Source organism: Theropithecus gelada, chromosome 10 (assembly GCF_003255815.1).
Source record: "Theropithecus gelada isolate Dixy chromosome 10, Tgel_1.0, whole genome shotgun sequence".
NCBI classification, from domain to species: domain Eukaryota; kingdom Metazoa; phylum Chordata; class Mammalia; order Primates; family Cercopithecidae; genus Theropithecus; species Theropithecus gelada.
Genome location: NC_037678.1, coordinates 40,435,026 through 40,452,667, shown reverse-complemented (window position 1 = coordinate 40,452,667; position 17,642 = coordinate 40,435,026). Strand labels below are relative to the sequence as shown.

General features: G+C 50.7%; 1 protein-coding gene across 1 annotated transcript; it reads left to right on the top strand.

The window, feature by feature from the left end:
* Positions 1 to 492: 492 nt before the first annotated feature.
* On the top strand, positions 493 to 17,341 carry MTG2 (mitochondrial ribosome associated GTPase 2). Its single transcript, XM_025399780.1, has 7 exons — positions 493 to 567; positions 10,725 to 10,933; positions 12,994 to 13,141; positions 14,558 to 14,673; positions 15,334 to 15,552; positions 15,705 to 15,843; positions 16,848 to 17,341. The coding sequence occupies exons 2-7, from the start codon at positions 10,730 to 10,732 to the stop codon at positions 17,240 to 17,242; spliced, it is 1,221 nt and encodes a 406-aa protein (XP_025255565.1). The 5' UTR covers positions 493 to 567; positions 10,725 to 10,729; the 3' UTR covers positions 17,243 to 17,341.
* Positions 17,342 to 17,642: the final 301 nt, after the last annotated feature.

Sequence of the window (17,642 nt, the reverse complement as noted above, 5' to 3'; positions counted from 1 at the left end):
TAAAGTGGGTTTTCATGAAGTTAATGGGATTTTGGTGTGATTTGTTTTGCAAATACTTACTACCAAGACCCGGTAGATTGTCACCTCGGCTCCTGGGCAGTCCCCGTGCGTCCGCGCCGCATTCCCCGCGGCGGGAAGGCGGAGCCAGGGACAGGGCGGTGGGGACGGCGTCCCGGGGCTGCCCTGCGGTCCCCACTGCCTGCTCTGCGTTGCCCAGTAGCCTCCTCGGGCAAGGGCGGTGTCCTCATCAGACCTGGGAGGCTCCGCAAACGCCGGAGGGGTCGGAGGAGCTGGAGGTCCCTGGACACCGGGTGGAACGGGCGGGGCGGCTGTCCTTGTGTTCGGGCAGCGAGGGCGCCGGCGAAAAGCGCGGGTGCAGCTGAGCGCTCCGCAGCCTTCCCGCTGTTCCTCCTGCTCCCGCTCCTAGGGACAAGGTCCCTCCTCGGTTCCGCCGGCGTATCTTCTGCACCTGCGCACTAGGCAGGGCTTGGCGCTGCCCAAGCCGAGAGGCCCCGGAAGTGGTCGGCCGCTTGCGACGCCCCGGAAGTGACGTGCTTTCCCGAGCCGGTGAGTGCGGGAGCGGGGAGCTTGGTCCCGGGGGCTGGTCGCGGCCCAGGTGCGAGGAGGGTCCTCGGCTTTGCCGCGGGGTACGGGGCCGCTGGGAGCGGGAGAGGCCCCGGCCTAGCAGCTGAGAGGCCTGGAGGGCTGCCGGGCTGCGAACCGCGGTGGGGAGCGGCGCCTTGCTCCCCAGTCCTGCCCCACTCTCTCCGCAGAGCCGCGTTTGGGGGTCGGAAGTCCTGTCAGCCACCCGCGTGCTTCTCTGTCACAGAGATGGCTGCCGCGTGTGAGTTCCGAGTCAAGTTGTTTAGGAATTTGCCTAAGTATTTGCCTAATACTTACGGCTGTAAGTATTAAACATTTTCTTCTGGAATTTTAAAGTGATTATTGGTAGTGTACAGTTGCACAAAACAACATAAATATATGCACATTTGGATGATAAAAATAAAGTTTTGTATTGTAAACGCTCCTCAAGGAGACGCATCGCCAGATAGTTCACTGTCCGTGGGTGGCTTTTGCCCTGTGAGAGCCGGTTATCCGTTCTGTTCCCGTTTACGTTCTCGTAGCTGCAGATACCGAGGAATGGCGTTCACGCAGACCTGTGGATGGGAATCAGAGAAGTTGTTGGGCAATGTCGCTGGAGAAATACCTTTCTTTTGTAAAGGGGTGGACCCATTTAAAAAAAAAATAGGAAAGGATAACTCATATTGTTTTAAACGCAAGTTCGTCCTCACGCAGTTCTGTTTGAGCAGAGAGAACGTAGCAAAACTTGAGAAAATGGATTCCTTCGAAATTATCCTGGCCTTAGTCCCTTGGGAAGTCTATGTGTACGCGAACCTCAGTGGGAAGATTCCTGCGGTAAAATGCAGGTATCAGCAACATGCCAGGGAGGCCAGAGGATACTGTGTGACTTTGGGCAAGTGACTTAACCTCTCTGAGTCTCAGCCTCCACTGCTTTAGATGGGCATAAAAAATGTAAAGTCAAGAATGAGGTTTCTGCTGAGCGCGGTGGCTCACACCTGTAATCCCAGCACTTTGGGAGGCCGAGTCGAGCCGATCATGAGGTCAGGAGTTCAAGACCAGCCTGGCCAACATGGTGAAACCCCATCTCTACTAAAAATACAAAAAAGTAGCCGGGCGTGGTGGCAGGCGCCTGTAATCCCAGCAACTTGGGAAACCGAGGCAGGAGAATCGCTTGAACCAGGGAGGTGGAGGTTGCAGTGAGCTGAGACTGCACCACTGTGCTCCAGCCCAGGCAACAGCGCGAGACTCTTTCTCAAATACATTTAAAAAAAAAAAATCATTTTTCATGCTCACAGGAGGATTTGAGGAGGGTTTATAAAGGGACCGTTTGCAAAGAGAGTATAGGTAAATGACGGTTGGTCCTTTATCCTGGAACTGTGTCAGTGGAGTTTCTACTCCTGGACGCCAAAGGATCAGGGAAGACAGCAGTACCAGGAGAGGGAAGAGTCACTGGGGAGGGCTTCTTGGACTGGAGGTGTAAGCCTCAATCTGAGTGGGCAAGGAGGTCCGTGTCCCAGCCTCCTGTTCCTGCCTCCCGTCTCTGGTAGAGGGCCAGGTCCCAGTAGGTTTTCCTAAGGGGCAGGCTCAGGCTCCTGACACACAGCACAGGGCAGGGTAGAAAGCTGGTCTGGTCAGGGTAGAAAGTGGAAGATAGCTCAGCATGCAGTATTACCCCTCGCAGGATATTATTGTTAGGAATACATTTAAAAGTGGATATATTGGTCAGGCGTGGTGGCTCACACCTGTAATCCCAGCACTTTGGGAGGCCAAGGCAGGTGGATCACCTGAGGTCGGGAGTTCAAGACCAGCCTGGCCAACATGGTGAAACCCTGCCTCTATTAAAATTACAAAATGAGCTGGGTGTGGTGGTGGGTGCGTGGTGGAGGATACTCGGGAGGCTGAGGCGGGTGGATCACTTGAACCCACGAGATGGAGGTTACAGTGAACCGAGATCCCACCATTGCTCTCCAACCTGGGCTACAAGAGCGAAACTCTGCCTCAAAAAAAAAAAAAAAAATGCCAGGCGCGGTGGCTCACGCCTGTAATCCCAGCACTTTGGGAGGCCGAGGCGGTTGATCACCTGAGGTCAGGAGTTCAAGACCAGCCTGGCCAACATGGTGAAACCCCGTCTCTACTAAAAATACAAAAATTAGCCAGGCGTAGTGACACGTGGCTGTAATCCCACCTACTCGGGAGGTTGATGCAGGAGAATCCCTTGAACCCGGGAGGGGGAGGCTGCAGTGATCTGAGATCCCACCACTGCACAAATTAGCTGGGTGTGGTGATGGGTGCCTGTAATCCCAGCTTCTTGGGAGGCTGAGGCATGAGAATTGCTTGAACCCAGGAGGCGAAGGTTGCAGTGAGGTGAGATCATGCCATTGCACTCCAACCTGGGCGACAGAGTGAGACTCCTGTCTCAAAAAAACTTTCTGTGATGAGGGCAGTGTTCTAATCTGTGCTGTCCCACATGGTACCCACTCGCGATGTGACCATGAGCACTTAGATGTTGCCTGAGGGACTGAGTTTTTACATTTTCGTTAATGTTAGCCAAATGGCCACATTTGGCCAGTGGGGACTGTACTGGGCAGGTCAAGGGCAGCCTTGTTGGAAGGAAGATAAAGACACCAAAGAGCGGCGTGAAACAGTGGGATTTGTTCATCCGGCAAGGGAGAGCCACAGCACTCAGCGGACCTCCAAAGAGAAATTGAAAGGGCAAACAGGAGGAAGCAAATTAGGCAAGATTCCGAGTTCAGGTCTCTGGTTGGCTTTGCGGCCTTCTCTGCGGTTGATCTTCAGGTTCCGTGTCACCCGCGGCAGGAAGTCTGGTTTCCAGAATATCCGGGCTGGATGGTGTAACGTCCCAGCAGGCTGAGCCGTGACTGTGCTTGTGTTGATGAGCCTGAGTCGTTTTTCCCCGGCCTGTTTTTATGCCCCACCCCTGACCCATCTGACAGCTCTGGGTTAAGTCTCTCCACCTGTCTGCCTCAGTTTCCACAACTTTAAAATGAGGATGATGAAGGACTTCACAGTTTTATGAGGACTGAATGAGTTAATCCCTGAAAAATACTTAGAACAGTATTTTGCAAGTAGTGAGGTAGAGGTCTTGAAGGTTTATTGTTAAATGATTTTCAGGTACTTTTTGTATTTGGCACTGCCATAAATGGGGTTTTTTTCTTAATTTTAATTTACAGTTGTTTGCAGCTGGTATTTAAGAATACAATTGATTTTTTTATATTAGCCTGATAACCTGCCATCTTGCTCAGTCACCTTATTGTCTTCTTGTAGACTTCCTGGGGCTTTTTTTTTTTTTTTTTTTTTTGAGATGGAGTCTCGCTCTGTTGCCCAGGCTGGAGTGCAGTGACGTGATCTTGGCTCAGTGCAACCTCCGCCTCCCAGGTTCAAGCGATTCTCATGCCTCAGCCTACTGAGTAGCCGGGACTACAGGCGCCCGCCACCACGCCCCGCTAATTTTTATATTTTTGGTAGAGATGGGGTTTCACCATGTTGGCCAGGCTGGTCTCGAACTCCTGATCTCAAATGATCTGCCCACCTCGGCCTCCCAAAGTGCTGGGATTACAGGCGTGAGCCACCGCGCCTGGCCTTCCCTGGGATTCTCTATGGAACTGTCCTCTCTTCTGTAAACAGGGACAGTTTTATTTCTTCCTTTTTCCTTTCTTTTTTTTTCCCTTTTATTTCAGTGTGTGAAAGGACATTGTTGCATTGGAATGGTGCATGTGGAGGCCCTTTTTCTCCATCGTGGGAGGTAACCGTTCAGTCTTTCTTCATTAAGTGCGATTAGCTATAGGCCCCATGTAGTGCCCTTATCAGGGTGAAGATGTTCCCGTCTGTTCCCAGTTTGCTGAGATGTTTTGTTTTCCTCCTCGTGAGTGGGTGTTGAGACGGTGGTACCACCTGTTGATACAGAGAAGTGCCTGGGCTGAGTTTCGACTGCTTGATGTGGCCTTGTGTTGAGATTACCCCTACTAGGTCTTGATGTGTGATCCTTTCTGAACCGCTGGATTCAATTGGGTGATATTTTGTTAAGCGTTATTTGCATCTATGTTCATGAGGGGTATGGTCTATAATTTTGTTTTTTCATAGTGTCAGGTTTTGGTGCTAGCCTCATAGGATGAGTTGGATAGTGATCTCACTTCCTCTATTTTCCGAAAAAGTGTGTAAGGTTGGCATTGTTTCTTCCTGGAATGTTACATGGAATTTACCAGGAAAACAAGCCGAGCTCGAGTTTTCCTTTGGGGAGTGTTTTTTAATAACAAATTTAACTTCTTGAGTAGATACAGGGCTATTTTAGATTGTTTATTCTTGTGTTTCTTTAATAAGTTGCCTTGTTCAAGAAATGTGTCCATTTCATGTAAGTTGAATTTGTTACTGAATTTGCTGGCGTAAAGTAGTTCCTAGCATTCTCTTGCCCTTCTGCTGTCTGTAAGGTGTGTGCTGATAACCCGTCGAACATTCTGACAGTGGAGATTCGTGCTCTCTCGTTTTCCGGATCAGGCTAGCTAGAGGTGTGTTAGCTTGTCTCTTCAGTGAGCCTGTTTTTTCCCGTTACGTCTTACTGTTGTCTCTTTGTTTTCTTCTGCTCTGTATGATTCTCCTCCTTCTACTCCATGCTTACTTTGCTCTTTCTGGTTTCTTGATTTGAAGCCTTAGGTTACTGATTTTAGATCTTTCTGCTTTACCAAGGTAACCATTAGAACTGTAAGTTTCCTTCTAAACACTGCTTTAGCTGCATCTCTTAAATTCTGGTATTTCGTGGTGGCGGGCGCCTGCAGTCCCAGCTACTCGGGAGGCTGAGGCAGGAGAATGGCGTGAACCTGGGAGGCGGAACTTGCAGTGAGCTGAGATCACGCCACTGCACTCCAGCCTGGGCGACAGAGCGAGACTCTGTCTCAGAAAAAAAAAAAAATTCTGGTATTTTGCATTTTCATTATCATTCAGTTCAAAACATTTTCCAGTTTCTCTTTTGATTTCTTCTCTGACCTGTGGATTATTTAGAAGAAGCTTGTTTAATCTGCAGGTTTCCTAGATATTTTCTAGCTATTGACTTCCAATTTAATTCTGAGAATATTCCCTGTGGTTGGCATTCATATACTTCCCACCCCTCCAAAGCCACAGGAGCTCTGTCACCCACGCTGGACTGCAGTGAGTGGTGTGATCACAGTTCACTGCAGCCTCCAACTCTTGGGCTTAAGTGACCCTCCCACCTTAGCCTCCTAAGTAGCTGGTATTATAGGCATGCACCACCATGTCCAGCTAATCAGCTAATTTTCTTTTTTTTTTTTTTTTTTTGGTGGACACAAGGTCTCACTATTTTGCCCAGGCTGTTCTCGAATTCCTGGCCTCAAGTTATCCTCCCGCCTTGGGCCTCCCAAACTGCTGGGATTACAGGTGTGAGCCACTGCACCCAGCCTTTCTGTATACTTTAAATAATCTCTAGATTATTTATAGTATAATACAATGTAAATGCTTTGTAAATAGCTGTTATACTTTATTTTTTAAATTTAAAAAAATTGTTGTATTGTTACTGTTTTGTTTGTTTTCCGGATATTTTTGAGCTGAGGTTTGTTGACTCCACAAATACGGAGGGCTGACTGTATATGATTTCTTTTAAATGTATTGAGACTTCTTTTTTTTTTTTTTTTTTTTTGAGACGGAGTCTCGCTCTGTCGCCCAGGCTGGAGTGCAGTGGCCGGATCTCAGCTCACTGCAAGCTCCGCCTCCCGGGTTCCCGCTATTCTCCTGCCTCAGCCTCCTGAGTAGCTGGGACCACAGGCGCCGCCACCTCGCCCGGCTAATTTTTTGTGTTGTTAGTAGAGACGGGGTTTCGCCGTGTTAGCCAGGATGGTCTCGATCTCCTGACCTTGTGATCCGCCCGTCTCGGCCTCCCAAAGTGCTGGGATTACAGGCTTGAGCCACCGCGCCCGGCCGAGACTTCTTTTATGACACATCTTATGGTCTGTTTTGGTGAATATTCCACCTGCACCTGAAAATAGAGTATATTTTACAGTTGTTGGATGTACTGTTATATAAATGTCAACTAGATAAATATTTTGATAGTATTGTTCAGATTTTGTATCTTTACTGTTTTTCTATTTTTAGACATAGGGTCTCAGGCCAGGTGTGGTGCTTGTAATCTCATGCTTGTAATCTCAGCACTTTGGGAGGCCAAGACAGGAGGATCGCTTGAGACCAGGCTGGGTAACTGGGAGACCCCGTCCCTGCAAAAAAATTTTAGAAGTTAGGCACAGTGGCACTTACCTGTAGCCCCAGCTACTTGGGAGGCTGAGGCAGGAGGATCTCTTTAGCACAGGAAGTCAAGGCTGTAATGAGCTGTGATTATGTCACTGCACTCCAGCTTGGGTGACAGAGTGAGACCCTGTCTCAAAAAAAAAAAAAAAAAGGGTCTCGTTCTCTTGTTATTGCTCAGGCTGGAGTGCGGTGGCGTATTCACAGCTCACAGCAGCTTTGAATTCTTGGGCTCAAGTGATCCTCCCGCCTCAGCCTCCCAAGGAGCTAGGTCTACAGGGGTGCGCCGCCATGCCCAGCTAATTCCTTCAGTAGAGACGGAGGTCTTGCTATTTTGCCGAGGCTGGTCTCGAACTCATGGGTTCAAGAGTTCTTCCCGCCTTGGCCTCCCACAGTTCTGGGATTACAGCCAGGAACCGCTGTGCCCTGCTGGCTCTTTTTAATCTACTTTGTCAGCCTCTGCCTTTTAATTAGAATTTGTACACGTGAACATTTAATGAAATGATGTATATGGTTAGATTTAGATGCACTTTTATTATTGCTTTCCTGTTTGTCCCCTCTGTTTTTTGTTGTTTGTTCTTTTTCTTCTGAATTGTTGGGCTCGTTCTGAGCATTTCATTTATCTGTTGGCTTCTCGGATCTGTGTCTTTGTGTTGTGTCTTAGTCATTGCCCTGGAGGTTCCAGTCTGCACACCTCTTAGCCTTCACTGTCTGCTCAGAGTTCATACTGTGCCCCTCACAGAAACGTGGGGACCTTGCAGTCATCTGGGTCCCTTGAATCCCCTCCTGACCTTTCTGTTGCCTTTCATGTGTATTACCTCTATGCGCGTTGGAAGCCCACTACACAATATTTTTTTTGTCTAAAGTCTTACATATTTAAGAACTCCTAAGAGGAAAACAATAGTATTTTATATTTACCATTTCTGTTGCTCTCCCTTCCCTCCTCAAGATCCAGGCTTCCCTCTGGTATCATTTTCCTTCAACCCGAGGAACTTTCTTGAGCAGGTATATTAGTGACAAACTGTGTTCGTTTTCTGCCATCTGAGAATCTTTATTGCACCTTCCTTTCTGAAAGAGATTTTCCCTGCATATAGAATGCCTCGGTGCCTCTTTTCTTCAAGCACTTAAAAATATCCTACATAATGGTAAAAAGCAGGGTGGATCCTGGCCTGGGTCCTGGAAGAGAAGGATGCTCTTGGGAAACTGCTGAGCCCCGAGCCCCACCTGGAGCTCAGTTACTAGCAGTGCACCAGTGGAGGCCACACAGGCGCGGCTGTGGGGGACACTGGGGAGGAAGTCTGCGGGGATGCCTTTGCACCTTGTCCACAAATCTAAAACCATCTCAAAATCAGCGGTCCTTTAAAATATATTTACAGGAAGGATATCAAGGGGAGGGTGTCCCATGGACAGGTGGGCCGGCATGGGAACTCAGCCAGTCGGGGAACAGAGACCTGCCGAAGAATGGGGAGCTCTGGGAGCAGGCAGGGAGGTGGAGCTGTGGGCATGTCCCAGTAGGGGTTGAGCAGCTCCATAAATATCTTAAAGGGCACGGAGGCACAGTTTCTTATAGTCAGAGAATGGAGTTAGCAGGACCACAAGAGAAAATTAGAATGAGCCCAGAGTGCTGAGTTGGGAATGAGGACATCCTGCTCACAGCTGGCCTGCCGCCTCCCGTGTCAGGGCCGGCCCGGAGTCAGGAGAGGCTGAGGAAGCCAGGGTTGGGACGCAGACTCTCCTGAGGGGAGAGGTGCTGCTGGGACTGGGGCCCACGTGGGAGGGTATGGGGAGGGGCTGTTGGTCATGGCCAGTCTCGATGGCACCCTGGTTCTGGAGGGGACACCATTGTCTGTGGGAAACACACATGGAAGGTTCTGGGTGTCGGGAAGTCCAGTCGGCGACTGACTCAAGTGATTCCGGAGGAAGTTCTTTGTACTCTTCTTCCAGCTTTTCTGTGATTGCCTCAGAATTAAAGCAGAATGGCCAAGGACCCCACAGAGGTAGTGACCCCCCAAAGGAGGTGGCACCTTTTGGAGGAGTGAGGCCGGGGAGAGGGAGGCGTCCGAGGCACTACGAGGGAGGAGGCGCCGGTGTCCCTTCGTGCTCCCGCGCTGGCCTCGTGTTGAGTTTTCAGCCATCCACTGGGGCCCCTTCTGTACACACCTCTCGTAGTCAGGACGGGGAGCGCCTTGTAAGGTCCCTCCTGTGGGACCTGCTGAAGAATGGGGAGCTCTGGAAGCAGGAGGGCATTTGTGCTCATGGTGAAGGGAGGGGCTGTCCTCTCCTGGAGGGCAGGGTCAGCGACTTCCTCACTGTGCCCTTGGCACCGGCAAGGTAGCTGGCTGTCATGAGCGGTGGAATGAGTGAGTGACGGCTTAAATGAGGCTTTGAGAGTGACAGTAGCTGGCACTTAAGAGTCTGCAGCTGTGCCGACCCTGCCGCCCCAGGGGTGTTTCCACCCACACCGCACATCAGGCACCAAGTGTGTGGGTTTTCCACACCAACAATTCGCCCGTCCTCTGCAGACACCAGCCAGGCATCCTGTAATTCAGTTCACTCTGACCCTGCCGTGGTGATCACAGACCCCGGGGTTAGGGGCTCAGTCACACCAACCCGCCCCCCACTTCAGATGCTGACCGCAAGTAGTGGGTCCCTGGGGTACCCACACTTCTGTCCATCTTGCTACACATTGGGGGTTCCTATGACCCCTTCAGGTTTGATGATTTACGGGAGTGGCTCACAGAACTCAGGAAGGCACTTAGTTTGCATTGCCAGTTTACTATAAAGGATGCCACAGCGGGCACAGGTGGGCAGCTGGGTGAGGAGGGGCACGGGCGAGGCCCAGAGGGTCCTGAGCACAGGAGCCTTTGTACCCAGGGAGTTCTGTGGCTGCCCTCACAGCACAGGGATGAGTTCACCAAACTGAAAGCTTTCCCAAGCCCCTAGTTCAAGGATTTCCATGGAGGCCTCGTCATGGAGACATGATCAGTTATGAACTCAGCCTCCAGCCCCTCTCCCCTGTTTGGAGGGTGGGGGTGGGGCTGAAAGGCCCAGGCTTCTCATCATGGCTTGGTCTTTATGATGACCAGCCCCCTCCCAAGGCCATCCAGGAGCCCACCAAGAGGTGCCTCATTAGAACAGAAGACTCTCCTGTCACCCAGGAAGTCCAAGGGATTTAGGAGCTCTGCATCAGGCACCCCTATCACCCCTGTCACTCAGGAAATTACCAGTGTTCTGAGAGCTGTGTGTCAGGAGCCAGGAGCAGAGGCCAAGTGTACACTTCTCATTCTGTCAGTGCCACAGCCAGGGCTGCTGTTGTGCAGCCATGTGGATCAGCTCAGCCCGTCCTCACCCAGCCCTGTCCTTACAAGTGAGGAGGCTGAGGCCACACAGGTGCGTGGCCTTCCCTTAGAGTTGCTTTCCAGAGCCTGGTGCTTAGCCGCTATGCTCCATGGTTAATATTCTTGTGTTCCAATATAACAACTTGAAAATTACACAAGATAACACTGTTGATAACATTTGAATAAATGGGTGTTTTTCAAGAAATTTTGACTTGCACTTCAGATTTCCTTTTTAATATTTTCGTTGAGCGGATACTTGCTGTTCCGTAAGAGGATATGTCCAGTGTTGTGGAAGATTTAATGTTTTAAATCCTTTGTACAGAAATCCTGCTCCCAAGTCACAGATAGGCTGACGGGTCAGAGGACAAGACGTGACCCAGGGCCGAGAGGGTGAGTGACCAGGAGAGTCAGATTCATCAGTTCACTTGTTTGTTTGAGAAACGTGCATGGAGACCTGCTGCATGAGACCCTCCTCTTCCGTTTCTGTTTCATGCCCAGGGTTAAACCAAGCATCTCCTTTTGCCAATCTGTCTTCTGTAGGGGCCATGTCACCTGCAAGGCTTTTCTCAGCAAGATTGAGGACCGTGTTTGAGGACGTGGGGCATTGGGCTTTGTCCACATGGGCTGGCCTCAAGCCCAGCCGGCGACTGCCACAGCAGGCTTCTCCCAGGCTGCTCTCGGTCGGCCGTGCAGACCACGCCAAGCGTCAGGAACTCCCGGGGAAGAAGCCGCTCTCTGAGAAAAAGCTGGTGAGACTTCTGGAGTCAGAGCAGCTTGCCTGTCTCCTCCTCAGAAGGCACAGGGTGTGGTTTTGGGTCCTCCTCTTGATCTCATCTCTGTGATCTTAGTGACGGGGCACATGGAGCTTCTTGAAAATGATGGGGTGAAACGCAGGCCTGTGTGCGAAATCCCACACTCAGCAGATCCCAGCAGGCTGGGAGAGGCGCTGGATGCTTGGAAAGCTGTGATACAGGCTGCTCATTTTACCATGAGCCTGTGTATCTTACATGTATGTTACATATATCCTTTAATATGTGTGGCTATTTCTTAAAACAAATGTGGGGGCTGGGCGTGGTGGCTCATGCCTGTTATCCCAACACTTTGGGAGGCTGAGGCAGGCGGATCACTTGAGGTCAGGAGTTCGAGACCAGCCTGGCCAACATGGTGAAACCCTGTCTCTACTTAAAAAAAAAAAAAAAAAAAAAATTTAAATAAATAAATAAATAGAAATAAAACAAGTCAGGGCAATAGACCCTCCATTTTATGGTTCTTTAAGCCTTACAAGTTTTTCTTGTTCTGTTTACCAAAACCTCCTATTTAAAACATGAATTGTCTCTAATAAATTCAAGAAAATGCACATTTATGACTCCCTTCATTTCCTCCTGAATGGAGGGGCTTCAGATAAGCATTACTGGGACAAACCGCACTTCCAGTGGACAAGCTGCTTTGGTGGGATGTGTGCTCAAATAGCTGAAGTGTCTGCACAGGCTTGTCTCATCCCCAGCAGAGAAAGTGAGCCGAGGTTTTGTCCTCCGTGTAGTGCTCACCAGTGGGGCTTTCTTCCCTGTCTGGTGGATTTTGCTTGCGTTGGCACATGACGGCATTACATATTGAGATTTGGAAATAGCAGTTCATGGTTTTTCCACATGGTGGTGCCAAAGAATCTTAAAATGTTTGTGTATTTTCTTTTAAAAGAAAAAAACAAAAAAGCTGCATTTGAGGAGTATTAGATGGGAGTGCAGAGGCAGCAGCCCTGGGACAGGGCTAGGGTGCATCTGTCCATGCACATGGGCAGAAGCCAGGCGTCCTCCCCAGGGTGTGGTGAGGTTGCAGCACCCTGGGCCGCGGGAGCTGACTGTCCTGTGGTAGGAGCTGTTGTGTGTTGAACAGTATCCTGGTTGGTTCTGTCTTTATCCAGATTGTACCTACCTTAGTGACCTAAAGAACAACTTTCCCGGCCGGGCGCGGTGGCTCACGCCTGTAATCCCAGCACTTTGGGAGGCCGAGGCGGGCGGATCACGAGGTCAGGAGATCGAGACCAGCCTGGCTAACACGGTGAAACCCCGTCTCTACTGAAAATACAAAAAATTAGCCGGGTGTGGTGGCGGGCGCCTGTAGTCCCAGTGACTCGGGAGGCTGAGGTGGGAGAATGGCGTGAACCCGGGAGGCGGAGCTTGCAGTGAGAGATCGCACCACTGCACTCCAGCCTGGGCGACAGAGCGAGACTCTGCCAAAAAAAAAAAAAAACTTTCCCTCCAGCGAGGGGCTCAGTTTGCATCACGACATTTTTAAAATGAGCCCTGTTTTCGTCAGGCCCCAGAAAATACTCTTTCTTCAGAGTCGAAAGCCTGGTAATTGTCCAGGAACGACTCTAACTCCCTGTTTCCCTGTCGCGTCCTGGGAAACTGGAACTTTCTGAGAGTAAAGATCTATGATTTCAGGAAACACATTATTTAAGGACTATTTCCTAAGCAAGATGTGGGTTTTTTAGGTTAAAAATGCTGATTTTTGTTGTTGGTGGTTTTAAATCAGTCTCACCCAGAATAAGAAATGCTGAATTTTTGAAGTGTAGGTTCACACAGAATACTTACATCTGCATTGTGGGTTGACCTTGGTCTACAAATGCTACTGACTTGTGGGAACTGTTTTTTTTCTTTGGATTTTAGAAGCAATTAGCAGTGTTAGTGTCATTAACCTGTAATTGTAATAGGCTGTCGTAAATGGAAGAGGCACATCTCAAATGGATGTATGGTATCGTGAAAGGACCTCGGAGTGTTGAGATGACGTGGGATACTTGTGCTCTCTGTAGAAAAGGTATTTTGTGGACTGTCGGAGAGTGCTTGTCTGTGGAGGAAACGGAGGCGCCGGGGCAAGCTGCTTCCACAGTGAGCCCCGCAAGGAGTTTGGAGGCCCCGATGGAGGGGACGGAGGCAACGGCGGACACGTCATTCTGAGAGGCAGGTGCCCTGGGGCAGTGCGGGCAGGGCTGGGGAGAGGCTGAGGCGGGAGGATCACTTGAGCCTGTAAGTTCAAGGCCAGCCTGGACAATATAGCAAGACCGTGTCTTTTTTTTTTTTTGGTCTCAAGGTTTGTGGATCTACAAAAAATTTTTGAAAAAATTAGCCAGAGGTGATAGCGTCCACCTGTGGTCCCAGCTACTCAGGAGGATTGCCGGAACTCAGAAGTTCAAGGCTGCAGTGAGTCGTGATCACACCACTGCACTCTAGCCTGGGTGACAGAGCAATACCCTGTCTGAAAAAAAAAGTAAAAATTTTTAAACCCAGCTAGGCGCAGTGGCTCAACCCTGTTATCCCAGCACTTTGAGAGGCCAAGGTGGGGGATCACTTGAGCCTAGGCATTTGAGACCAGGCTGGGCAACATAGTGAGACCCTGTCTCTTAAAAAATAATAATAATAACCAGATGTGGTGGCACACACTGATAGTCCCAGCTACTCGGGGCTGAAGCAGGAGGATGGCTTGAGCCTAGGAGGTCAAGGCTGCAGTGAGCTCCGATTATGCCACTGCACTCCAGCCTGGCCAACAGAGGAAGACCCTGTCTCAAAAAAATAAACAACAACAAAAAAACCCTGATGTATGGATATCATTTTTATAAATTACATGGATATTCAGCCAGACACAGTGGCTCACAGCTGTAATCCCAGCACTTTGGGAGGCCAAGGTGAGGGTATCGCCTGAGGTCAGGAGTTCGAGACCAACCTGGCCAACATGGTGAAACCCCGTCTCTACTAAAATACAAAAAACAAATTAGCTGGGTGTGGTGGCGGGCACCTGTAATCCCAGCTACTTGGGAGGCTGAGGCAGGAGAATTGCTTGAGCCTGGGAGACGGATGTTGCAGTGAGCCAAGATCATGCCACTGCACTCCAGCCTGGCCGACAGAGCAAGATTCTGTCTAAAAAAAAAAAAAAGAAAAAGCAACTTTGAACATGTTTTGTTTTGTTTTTTAATTTCAGGAGCCCAGGGTTTCCTGTCAGGGAACCTGACGTGCCGGTCACGTGAAAGCATGAGGCCTGTGCGGTGGTCTCAGTGGGTACTGCCAGCTGCTGGTTTTATTCACACTCACTCAGCACAGACGCAGAGCGAGCTGGGAATGAAGCATTGACAACAAAGTCATAGAATATAACTACTTTAAAAAATGAGAAATTTAAACATTTTCAGAAATGATAGCACATTTTGAAGGAAAATAAGAATTTCACTTTAAAAAAATGACACTGCTGGTTCTGTAACTTCTGCTGCAGCCTCACTCCTCGCTTCCATACGTATTTTTAAGGTTCTTAAACTGGACCCAGAGATGTCAGCAATAGGCCGTGGTTGCCGTAACACAAAGGGACTGAGATTCTTGTTCTCGCTTTAGTTGACCAGCAAGTCAAGTCCCTGTCGTCGGTCCTGTCGCGGTACCAGGGTTTCAGTGGAGAAGATGGCGGCAGTAAAAACTGCTTCGGGCGCAGTGGCGCCGTCCTCTACGTCCAGGTGAGCCGAGACTGCCAGAGCTGGCCCTGTCCCTGTTGTTCTGGATCATCCGGCTCCTGGGGCCACTCTGTGACCCACAGGGCCCCTGTGACTTGACACCCACAGCCAGGAAGCAGCACAGTGGAAGCAGAGGCTGGCAGACAGCGGGAAAGCAGCCCCACCCCTCGAAGCAACCCCAGACAGGCATTTTTACCAGGGTCGCACTACGTGCGTGTCTAGTGAAAGACTCATGAAATGATTCTCTTCTAAAAAGAGGGAGCCCACGGCACGCACACTTCCTCTGCCTCTGGCCCCATGAGCCGCCCTCTCACTGAGGGAGGCCGCTGGCACCCAGCGGGCCTGCATCTCATTTGTGAACTGAGTTCACTCTTCTCTTAGATTAGCTGTTTTCTGGTTGCTTCAGTTCACCCTAATGTTTTAGAAACACTATTTGAAAAGGCCCTTTGTGCAGTCAGAAGGGTGTGTACCCAGCCCCATGAAACCTCTGGAGCTCTGGGACCTTCTCCTTGTACTCCAGAGCTGTCAGCAGAGGTGAGTGGGGTGGGCAGCCACCCGGCACAGTCTGCTCTTCTTTCCTTAGCACTTGCTTCAGGAATGGGTTAAGGCCACCTGTCCTCACTGCTCATAGAGCTCAGCTGATGAGTGCCTGCTGTTTCCCAGGTCCCCGTGGGCACGCTGGTGAAGGAGGGAGGCAGAGTCGTGGCCGACTTGTCTCGCGTGGGAGACGAGTACATCGCCGCACTGGGCGGGGCAGGAGGGAAAGGCAACCGCTTCTTCCTGGCCAACGACAACCGTGCCCCTGTGACCTGTACCCCTGGACAGCCAGGACAGCAGCGAGTTCTCCACCTAGAGCTCAAGACGGTGGCCCACGCCGGGATGGTAGGTGTCCCCACTGCCAACAGCATCTGCACACACTGAACTCTAGAAAATCCACTGGTCTCGATGGGGATTTGCCAGTGGCCTAGAAGAGAACAGCTGTGCGGCTCACCTTTTTCCCACCTGTACACTGCTGACTTCCCTCTTTCCCCCAGGTGGGATTCCCCAATGCCGGGAAGTCCTCACTGCTCCGGGCCATTTCAAACGCCAGACCCGCCGTGGCTTCCTACCCGTTCACCACCCTGAAGCCCCACGTTGGGATCGTCCACTATGAAGGCCACCAACAAATAGCAGGTAGAACTTCCAGAATTCTCCCAAAGGTTACATTTAAATGACATAATTCAGAAAAATAATGATGTAACTCTTAAATTTAGCTTTCTGTTTAAAATGTAGCATTGTTGACCGGATGTGGTGGCTCACCCCTGTAATCCCAGCACTTTGGGAAGCTGAGGCAGGTGGATCACGAGGTCAGGAGATTGAGACCATCCTGGCTAACACGGGGAAACCCCGTCTCTACTAAAAATATTCCACTAAAAATACAAAAACCTAGCCGGGCGTGGTGGCGGGCACCTGTAGTCCCAGCTACTCGGGAGGCTGAGGCAGGAGAATGGCGTGAACCCGGGAGGCAGAGCTTGCAGTGAGCCGAGATCCGGCCACTGCACTCCAGCCTGGGCGACAGAGCGAGACTCCATCTCAAAAAAAAAAAAAAAAAAAGAAATTCCAGCCCTGAGGACAGTATTTCTTCCCACTCTGTCTGTGCCCCTCTTTCATCTGTGGAAGCTCAGCAGCATCACAACATGTGACTTAAAAGCTTTCCTTGTGCCGTTTGAGAGAATAAAACTTTTTCCCAGAAGACAATGTACCCATTAAAAATAGTAAGCCTGCCGGTAGGGTTATTTGGACGGCACTTTTTATCTGCAGAGGACTCTACAATAATTTCTGTCAGTAATCAGATTATTAGTAGAGTACAGGCAGCCATTTTCCTCTGTTTTGAATCCTATTTGAAGCAGAAAGAGAAGGTATTAAATGTTCCCTACTAGATGGACCCATCGCCATGCCGGTCTCCCAGACATCTCCCAGCACTGAATTCCTCGGGTGTCAGTTGGCCCAATGAATCACCCAGGTGCTAAATCAAATGGCTTCAGTTCAAGGTGGTCCTTGAAAGGAAAGTGTTAGAACTCAGGAAATCCAGCCTCCGCAGTGGGCTCCGGGCCTTCCCTCCCAGACTCGAGATGGAAGGCGCTCTTGGTGCTGGCTGGGCCGAGTGGTCACCTCGTGTGCCCCTGTCTTCCCTGCAGTGGCTGACATCCCTGGCATCATACGAGGCGCCCACCAGAACAGGGGTCTGGGGTCCGCCTTCCTCAGGCACATCGAGCGCTGCCGCTTTCTCTTGTTCGTGGTGGATCTTTCTCAGCCTGAGCCATGGACTCAAGTTGACGATTTAAAATATGAACTGGAGATGTATGAAGAGGGCCTGTCTGAGAGGCCCCACGCAATCATCGCAAATAAGATTGACCTCCCTGAAGCCCGAGCCAATCTGTCCCAGCTCCGGGATCACTTGGGACGGGAGGTCATTGCGCTGTCAGCGCTGACTGGTGAAAACCTGGAGCAGCTGCTGCTGCACCTGAAGGTGCTGCATGACGCCTACGTGGAGGCCGAGCTGGGCAAGGGCCGCCAGCCGCTCAGGTGGTAGCCATGCCAGAGCGGGGTCGCCTCTGGGCCTCCCTGTCTGAGCAAACCTGGATGTGAACGAGGTGGCTTTGAATGCATAAAGAAAGTGCCTTGTGGACACATGGGAGTTGTGGTGCTTCTGGGTCTCTGGGGCCCCGCCTGCTGGCCTGGGATGTCTTCAGGTGGGGGGAGCATTCTGTGCCCCCAGCCCGCCTGCCCTCCGTATTTCCTGCGTCTGTCAGCGTGCGCCCCCAGCCCGCCTGCCTTCTGTATTTCCTGTGTCTGTCAGCGTGTGCTGACTGATTAGCCAGTTGGCTCCTTTGTGCTGATTAACACCCCTAATGAGGGGTTGGGGTGCCCATGACAGGGTAGCCCTGCCGCTGACTCGGGTCTCCGCCGTGCACGCATGGACTCTTGGGTGA